Genomic DNA, 10,171 nt, shown 5'->3' with positions numbered 1-10,171 from the left:
GAATATGGTGAGAGCAGTGAGGGGATGGGAGGGGAGGGGGAGGGGGAGGGTGGGGGCGATGAGTTGGAGAGTGAGGGACATTGCTGTGTATCCCGAACTGGCAAGAGTCTCCGCCGCGTTGACAAATGATGGCGGAGGTGATTCTCCGGCGGCGGAGACTGCAGAGAAAGTTAGGAAGAGGGGGAGGAGTAGTTGGAGAGACGCCATAGCCGATCTGAACTGCGAGGTGCGTCTAACTGTTCTCATGTTTCTACTTGGCGGGAGAGTTGTGGAGGGGACGCATGGACGCCTACTATTGGCTTCTTCATAACTGAATTTTGTTAAAGATTTGCTGTTTTTTCTTTTTCTTTTCTTTTTTTTTCCTCGAGTTATTAATTAATAATCAATTCACATTTCACAGTAATCGGATATTGTGACAGCTGAAACTTGATCAAAAATTTTAATTCACATCCACTTTCAATTAATTATTGTTATATTTGTATCTTACATCCAATCACATATTCCAAAAAAAATCTAAAAACCACTCCTTCATATATATACTTTTTATTGAGATGAGATGAAAGCACAATAGTCACAATCTTATTTCTAACCTAAGAATTTTAAAAATCTTTAAAGTTTAAACCTATGTTTTCTTTAATTTATTTTAAGGGTGAATTTTATATGATTATAGATACTACCTCCAGAAATTATAATTACCCCCTAATTTTAATTTTCGTCTAACACCAAATCTGTTACGTTAGCATCTTGTTAAGTTTTGAACTGTCCAAAATACTCATTTGCATTATAAGTTATAGTTTTATTTATTTATTTTTAAAATTTTAAAATATTTTATTATGCCCTATACATTATTTATTTTATTCATTCTCAAATTTTTTACATTTCTTTAAACCTTCGTTTTTTTTTTTGTTAAAATAAAAATTCAGTAAGGATAGAGTAGTAATTTTTATCTCAATATTTATAAAATACAATTATTTTCTATTTTAAGTAAGTATTTATAATTTTTAAAATAATAAGAAATAATCATAATTAATGCTAAATTTTAAGTGAGGTATATGTAATTTACCCTTCATTTTAAATTGGCTACGAATTTGCTTTAGTATTTATGGGAAAGAGAACAAATTTGGCCCTCAGCCCAACCCAACTAATATAAGTTTGGGTCTGATGTGGGAAGCGGCTGTTAAACAATTACAAGTGAGTTTGGCCCAATGGTGAGGTTGTAACAAATTTGAATTTAAACCTAAAATCCTATAAAATTATATGACATCTCTTCAATTATGCTACACTTAAATACAATAATCTGAACTAAAATTTATATTGAAAGAAAATTAAATGACTCGATATTTAAAAAGATTTAAAGTTGTTTAATATTTCATCGAAGTACGAGCCGAAGGATCTATAGTTTTTTTAGAACTCGACAAAATAGTTCCATAACATTGGAAAAAGGGCTGCCTCCTGAGTGGCAGTGATCAAGCCTGAGAGCCAGTTTACCGAAAACACAAATTTTTATAAAGTCGTAAAATCATGTAGGAGGGTTTAACGGATGCCTAGTGCTAGAAGCATAAAAAAGTTGTTGATCTAATGACAGGAGAATCGATGATCGAAATCTCGATAAACGATGGTCGTAACAATATAAAATTATTTGAACGAGTTTTAAGAATGTATTGTTACAAATTAAAAAGAAATTAGTTTTTAAATCCAACATTCCAAACAGAAGCTCAAATAATTGTTAGCCACGTTTTTTATTCCAAAGAGCACGTTTTTGGAGTTTGATCAATACAAGTACGATTCAATTACTTGTTGAAGTTGAATTAGGGATTTACACCTGAAAACTGCCACGTTACATTAGTTCAGCTTTACCGTAGGGTACACTTCACCAGTCGCTACATCAAATGACAGCACAATATATATATATATAATAAACCATCATAAGAAAATATTTATTATACGATCGTTAATTTTAAAAAAAATTATAAATATTTAAATTTTTTAAATAAAAATAATTATAATTGTGATAAATTTTAGAGAAGTCCGTTCTAATTTATTTTTTATTTTCTTACATCATGTTTACTTTTTTTTAAAATTTTAAATAAGAAAAGAAAATTAAGAGAGGTTTGGAAATCTTTCTAAATCATCAAATTGTTTATTATATCTAACTTCAAGTTCAAACATAATAATGATGTTATGTAAACAAATTAATACCTCAAAATTTGATGCAATAATTTGCAAACTAGGACTCTTAAATACAAATTATTAGATTTAAAATATTCTTTTAGTATTAATTCTCAAGCACTACATATTTTGCTCGGTAAAAATATTATACAAAATTTTTACTGTTCAAAAGAGTAAAAGATGTTCTTAGAGATTAATATTTACCGTAAATGATGGGATTAATCTATGAAATAAATAAAAAATTTATTAAATTATACTTAAAGTATGAAATATTAGTATTTATAATTTTTTGTAGATGTACTAATCCACGTGAACTACAGTCCATGATTGATCAAGTGATCATCGTGAGTTCATACATACTTGAATTTGAACTCGGTCGGACCAGGTCAGAATAATCTGAATTTAAAAATCCGAATATTAGCCTATTTTGTAACGAATGAAAGAGTTTGGAGTATTTAGTCCCAAATTATTGGGGTGTTAAATTGGTAAGTCTCAAAGTATTTACAACAGCATAATAATTATGAATTGATATATAAAGACATGGACAAGGGAAGGACGAGCAATTCAGACCATCAACTCGGAGAACACGGAAATATTCAACTCAACTTAAATATATAGAAATAGATTGATACCAAATCTCAAATTAATTAAGGAAGAAGGATGTTGATCTTGCCCACATAACAAACGCCATTCTTGCATTTATTTCAGACTTTAAATGCCTCTTACAGTTACATACTCGCACTCCAAGAAAATAAATAAATAAATAAATAACAATTTACCTCTCTATATTTTTTAAAATAAAGTAATTTACCTTTTAAGACATGGAGGTAAATTGCTTTATTTTAAAAAGTATAGAGGGTAAATTACTATATTTTTTTTCTGAGGAGGATAATTTGCTCATGTGCACTATCACATGGAGGTAAATTACTATTCACCCCTAAATTTTTTAATAAATATTCTAATTATGATATATTTGATACTTTATTCTGTATTACATATAGCGGACCTGAATTTTTTTTTGTTTTAAGAAAAAAAACTATATAGTTGGCATAAATTTGTAATTTAAAATAATAAGAGGAAACATTAATTGAAAATAGTGAAGGAAAATAAGTGGATGCAGGTTGAGTTTGATTGGCTCCCAATGGGAAATTAAAGTCCCACTTGCAATGATAACAGGGACAAGTAATGTGATTTGAGAGTAGATTTCAATGGGAAAAACCAATATCTCAATCTGTCTTAATTGTGGTGGGCTGACGGATTATATATACATATACATATATATATATATATATGAACACTACTGTAAGAACGTAGACACCTAAATCAGCTGCAGCTACACAAATAATGCAACTATGATGGGCTCCAGACTATATTAATTATAAATATATATTGTACATTATATGTATTGATTATATATGTATATGATAATAATTTCATGATGTAGTATTTAGAAAATCAATAATATAATATTATTATAATAGAGTGATACGATATATTGGTGAAATTCAAATTTATAACTTTGAATCGTCAAACATTATAGTTTCAAATTGGGCATGCATGATATCCAATTGAGTGCCAGCAAAACTTCAGTTGTGGTCAATAGAGATGAAGGCTGGCTCCCACAGAAAACAACTTGATCTCTTACCCCAAAGTTAAGACATTTAAATCCGTGTTGAACTACCAAGAAGAAATTAAGGAGAGACAAAATTGCAATGAAATATCGGTTGCAGCTTCGTACGAGATGTATATAAATTTCTTGAAATGATTGGTTAATGAGAGCATAAGACCCATCGAGATTGAGGCGAGGGGAAATTTTAATTTGAATCGAATTTTGATTAGATTGAAATCAAATATGATAAATGTAATATACTTATTGTATGATTGACATATAATTTAAAAAAAGTGACCAATCGTATAATACACTTATTATACAATTGGTTCAATTCTGTCAAATTTATTTTACGTAAATAAAAAAAAATCATAATTGTGGGATGAAAGTCACACAAGAGTGGAGTTTGTCCAACTCACTGTTAATGTGTTTTTGAGTTAAGAGTGAATGATTAAGGAAGCGGGGGCGACACAAGTCGCTTTCTTTGTCTTAGCTACCTACTACTTCCATTAATCATTAAACTACTACGTATACGTATACGTATAGCTATATACAGCTTGCTTACTCACCTCCATTTCTTTTTACCTTTCTCTCTACCTTATAAATACGGCTATCTCTACACACACACCCCCAAAAAACATAATTCATATCAAACATTCGAAATAAGCTGTCTCAACTCTCTCAACACCCGACAGACATACATAGGAAAGTAGAGATTTGAAGAGTAATGGGATTTCTTGACCATATTTCAGATGTATGTGCAGTTACAAGCACAAGAAAGAGCAAAAGAAAGCCAATGCAGGTAACTCCCACCACCTCCATACATACATACATATATATATATATATTCATTAATAGTATGGAATTTCAAGTTATATATATTTGGGATGCAGACGGTGGAAATCAAGGTGAAAATGGACTGCGAGGGATGTGAACGAAGAGTTCGAAATGCGGTTTCCTCCATGAAAGGTCACTATATAATTTCCTTTTCTTCTTTCTCAGTCTGAAAATTCTAGTTCAAATCGAGTTTAATCTAACTTGAATTAATTATATGATAAGTATAATTGATGTATAATACGATAAAAATTACGAATTATATAACAAGTGTATCTGATTTGAGTAAGGATTTTCTGTGACCGTATATCTGAACATGGTAAGTTTGTATGTTATTGTTGAATTCTTCTCATGTTCTTTCCTTGTTATGTAGTTTTAGTAAAATTTTCGAACTAAATAATTATATAGGATTACACTTGTTGTATGATTGGTTATTTTTTTGAACTGTACCATATAATTAATTTCAATTTGTCCAAACCTAATTCAAATTATGATTCGTGTAATTTTAACATTAATGTTGTAAATAATTTTGTGTTTTGGTTCGTTTGTGTTGAAGGTGTAAAATCGGTGGATGTAAGCCGAAAGCAAAGCCGAGTAACAGTGAGTGGGTACGTGGAACCAAACAAGGTCTTAAACAGAGTGAAGAGCACAGGAAAGAAGGCTGAAATTTGGCCCTATGTCCAATACAATTTGGCTTATTACCCTTATGCCCCTCAAGCCTATGACAAGAAGGCACCTTCTGGCTTTGTGAGGAATGTTGCTCAGGCATTTCCAAGCCCCAACGCCCCTGTCGAGAAGTACACCACACTGTTCAGTGATGACAACGTTAATGCCTGTTCAATTATGTAATCAGATACAATATGTTCCAACGTTCTGTGTTTGGATTCAAAATTTTGAATTTATATAGAAGTGGAGAATGAGTAATGTGGGAAATTCGATTTTTGTTTCTTTATGCTCGTGGAGACAAGTTTTATGGTAAGATTTTGATTTTCTCATTACAAATTTGTCTAAATAAAATCCGATCAGTTTCAATCAACGTTGCACTTGCTATGTAATGGGCATCGATAATGTCCTAGGATTCTCTTAAACTTAAGTAATTCTTTTCTTCACTATCAATTTTGTTTAATTAATATTGAATTAATGATAAAACAAAATTACTAAAATTAATTGTCGTAATTCTTGATCACTCTCACTCTAAATACTACGTGACCATATATAACTATCACAATCAAGATGAGATGTTTAGCCTTAATTTGGAATTATTAAAAATAGATATCATTAATGATTGGTTCAGTATCAATTTTATTTTTATTTAAAAAAAAAAAGGATTGAAAATTAATCAGTGCATGCCAATCCCTTAAAATTAGGGTTTACATATATACAAAAGGGGCAGATCAAAACCCAAATCTTGTTCCCGAAAATAAATTAAAAAATTGGGCATAATTTGCACAACCTCAACTTTAATTTACTTCTGATTCTAAACACTCCATGCTCTATACTAATAGATTATGGAGATAATGAGTTTCCCACTAAACAGACAACTTAACTTACGTTGTCTCCTAATGGAGGATTTGAAAAACCAAGTTCAATCTGACTGGACATGAAATTTTAGACAAAAGTTCCAAAAAAAATTGTACAATTTTATGGTATCATCACTAAAAAAATGATTTATTATCTAATATTATAAATTACTGTAACTTAAAAATCATGATTAATAATACTATTCCTACAATCAAATATTTATTAATTGTCATTCTTTTAGTTATGATCAAAATATTTTTTATGATTTTTAGGCTCGTATATATTTTGGCCTCATTTTCAAAACGACGACTAATTGTTCGTCGACGTAAAACTGTTCGATTAGTATTCACTTATGATATTGACTTTTCACTATAGTATAATCATGAAAATTAATCATATTTCTATTATATTGTATTCTCAAAAAGAATGCTTGAAAGTTAGTGATGTCAAATTAATATTTCTATAAGAAGAAACGAAGTCTTTTTCAAAATGTTTCAAGGAAATGGTAACAACTATAAATATTTTCTCAATTTGCAACGGAAAGTGGGAAAAATAATTGAGGAACACACAATATTGGATTATATATTACAACTTTTCTTCTCCAGAAGAAACACACAAAAAGTGTTATTCCCAAATGAATCGTGTTTTCTTGATTGAGCCCACCAACATTTAGAGATGTGTTTACAAATCTAATGGCGCACTAATTACGATTAATTAACAAGGATAAAACAAGACTGTAATGATTAGTTTTTCACTGTTTGCTGGATCTGCCAATGTATGGGTAGATCAGGACATGATTAAATATTAATACTATACTTTACAACCTTATCACAAGTCATATATGCTTATCAGCTCATCAACCCCATTTCTGCATCTGTCGCTCATCATCATTACCTCCAATATAACTCTAATTGGTCTTATTCTACATGTTGTTTTCCCGAATTAGTCTCATATTTTTTTTTATAACAATCAATTTTAGTTTCATAACATATATTGGACCCTAGTCTTTATATATATATATACAAAAACATTTTACATTTTATTTAGTGGGTCTAATCCGTCGGGTTCTATATTCGGGCAAACTGACCACAAACCCAGTTAGCCAAGGCGTTTGTCATTCCTAAGTACCCATTGCGCTTATGTCAACCTCGGAGCTTTGATAAACTGGTAAGAGCACTGAAAGTCTCTACTCCTGCTGAGATGATGGGCTGACGCCCAAATGTCGCGTAGCGATTGCTCTAACCCTAAGCCCTAATCACACCAAATCTTATGAGACCCGATTTTGGTCTTTCATATTAAGAAACACTTTGGTGAGGCCCAAAATCTCTTAAACCCATCTTCCGTCATATTAATTAAATTTAAAGAATTAAATTTTTTGGGTGTTCATAAGGGCATAATTATTGTTTTGGAGAAACGTGCACGGAATAATTTTTCGAGGGCGTATATTTTATTTTTCCTGTTTTTAGGGAATTTAGTATGAAAACTTAATATTTTTTAGGGGGCGAAATGCAATTTAAGAAAGAAAAGGTATAAGAACATAACATGTCGCTATATATGTCAGGATATCACCCTAAGGTAAATTTATTTGAGTTGGGTGAATATTTGGCATGGTCTGAACAACCAACTTTTGGGGCAATAATGATAGTAAATGCTGCAGTTGGGCCATTTTATTGCATTAACGTTTGTACATTGAAACCTGATTTGGTAATGAAAAGACTTGTGACCTTCCTTATTTTAAACAAATCTTCAAGAAATGGCACAATTGTCTCATCATAGTTTCTTGTTTCTTCTGCTCCAAATAAAGCCGAAGACATTCACATGCGAAAACATAGTGCAAATTCTATAAGGGATTCTATGTGTCCAATTATTGGGTCTTTTTTATTTTTTGTTTTTAAAAAAATTAAAATTTTCGACTTCTATTGCCACCATGAATTATGTTATACTGTTGCGGTTTTACCGAGTTAGTGTCTTTTTAGTGAAGTTAGGGGGATGCTAGTCTTAACGAGTAAAGAACACCTCAAATATCTCATATACGAGACCTACCAAACTAGGAAGACCTGGTAATAACCCTTGAATACGTAAGTCAAATAGGTCATTGAGATAAAAGTATTTAAGGTCGTCAGAGTGTTAGGGCAGCAAAAATTATACCTGCGGCATAAAGTACGACTATTTATTAGTTTTCCGCAATCTAAAACCACAAACTCCAAAATGATCAGACAATTACGATGAATCTATAAATATTAGGATTTTGAAGGTATTGAAACTAGGTCATAAAAATCCTAAACGAATATTGCAAACTCGAAACTTGTTTATAGATCGAATTAAGTTGAAAATAAGATCTAAAAACGACCTTCTTAAGATTACATGATATCAGGTTATTTGCATAAGTATTTACAGATTATCTAACAATTCTCATGTTAATAGAAACAACTAGACACAAAATTTTCATAGAAAATATTGGTCGTTCTTACTCATTGAATCAGTATAAGTTGATGTCCAATTATTCGAGTGGTTGTGTTTTTAAGGTACAGCAGGAGACAAACATGTCCTGGTCCTACATTTATAATGGACTTAAATCAGCATGTGAAAAGTGGTTGCTCATTTGAAGTCATTCTTCATGATTGATGAAAATTGTTGTTTACTTTCGAACGAGTCTAGCAAAGTATTTAAACTTTTTTTTTCCCGGTCATGAAATTAGTAAATAGGACAATTACAATAAATTTTTTATAAAATTTGACATAATTATAAATATTTCATTATTATTTGAAATATTACAAATACCTCATAAAATTAACGGCCGACTAACAATTATTTTCTTACAGTGGGTTGTTGCAAGAGAGTATTTATAAGACGATTGTTAATTCTAAAAGAAAAATTTATAATTTTTCAAACAACGTGGTGTATTTATAATTATGATCGATTTCAAAGAAACTCATTGCAAATTAGAAAAAGAAAAATACGATTGGCTACGAAGTTGTTTAGCTATGGATTGAAGCCGTCGTAAAGAATTATTAGTAATTGCTGTTAAACAAAAATCGATACAAAAATTTTTAAACAAAAAGCGATGCAAAAATTTAACTTAATCACTATGAAAACTATTTTGCCATGGCTATGAGCCACTATAAATGTTTTTGCTATGATTTTAGTCATTACAAATATATTAGCCACATTCGCAAACATTAAGATCGACAAGCATCGTTATCGTGATGAATAACTTTTACTATGATTATTAATTTTTAACTATGATAATTAATTATAATTAAATATTATATTTATTGTAATGATAATTTACCATAATAATTATTGCAGCAGAACTATCCAATCTATTATTTGTATTAATTGTTTCCTGAATAAATACACCAACGAACTCAACCTTTGTCTTATTAAACTTTATTCAATACTAAAGGACAAAAACAACCGATGAATACAGTGATTTTAATCTGAAGTTGAAATTGCAAAATCTGAATTGGGTAATTTGATTAAAAAAATTATTTGACATGTAATAAGTTAGTATTAAGTCAATCGATGAAAATATAGGGTTTTATATGGATTTATTTGACTTTTAAGGGTAGTTTGATAAAAGACAAAATTAGCATGCAATAAATTAGTAATAAGTCAATATAAAGTAAATATATATTTTTATTCTTTGCTAATGTCAGTAAATTAGCTGAATTTTGACTTAATTCTATTTGTTAGATAAACATAAATATCAAATTTCTTAATTGTAAATGAAATTTTAAACTATAACTTTTCATATTACAAAAAAGAAAAAAACATATATATATATATATATAAAAGAAAAAATTGAATTAATTTAAAATGGAGATGGCAAAAGGATGAGGAGAGGAGGTTGGGAGGAGTGGTGAGGGAAACCGAGACAGTAAAAGCAATGATGACAAGGTTGAAATATGAGGAAAGTTGAAGAAAAATGAGAGGACAGTCAGACAACACAAGTAATGATGGACTTAACACTCCAACGCACACTTTTTCATAACATTGAAATCAAAAGTGAAACATCCCCTCCCCCCCAGATCGGAA

General features: G+C 30.2%; 1 protein-coding gene across 1 annotated transcript; it reads left to right on the top strand.

The window, feature by feature from the left end:
* LOC105156260 (heavy metal-associated isoprenylated plant protein 21) lies at nt 4,461-5,564 on the top strand. The gene is made up of 3 exons (XM_011072339.2): nt 4,461-4,580; nt 4,672-4,747; nt 5,169-5,564. The coding sequence occupies exons 1-3, from the start codon at nt 4,506-4,508 to the stop codon at nt 5,459-5,461; spliced, it is 444 nt and encodes a 147-aa protein (XP_011070641.1). The 5' UTR covers nt 4,461-4,505; the 3' UTR covers nt 5,462-5,564.

Source organism: Sesamum indicum, linkage group LG2, assembly GCF_000512975.1.
Source record: "Sesamum indicum cultivar Zhongzhi No. 13 linkage group LG2, S_indicum_v1.0, whole genome shotgun sequence".
Lineage (NCBI taxonomy): Eukaryota > Viridiplantae > Streptophyta > Magnoliopsida > Lamiales > Pedaliaceae > Sesamum > Sesamum indicum.
Note: the sequence above shows the minus strand (reverse complement) of the source record. Positions and strands in the feature narration are given on the sequence as shown.

What these genes read in the sequence shown, in the direction of transcription:
- LOC105156260 (XM_011072339.2), top strand. Translation starts at nt 4,506, where the DNA reads ATGGGATTTCTTGACCATATTTCAGATGTATGTGCAGTTACAAGCACA. An exon ending in GCAAAAGAAAGCCAATGCAG is followed by an intron (nt 4,581 to 4,671) that starts GTAACTCCCACC and finishes TTTGGGATGCAG; the next exon opens with ACGGTGGAAATCAAGGTGAA. An exon ending in TGCGGTTTCCTCCATGAAAG is followed by an intron (nt 4,748 to 5,168) that starts GTCACTATATAA and finishes TTTGTGTTGAAG; the next exon opens with GTGTAAAATCGGTGGATGTA.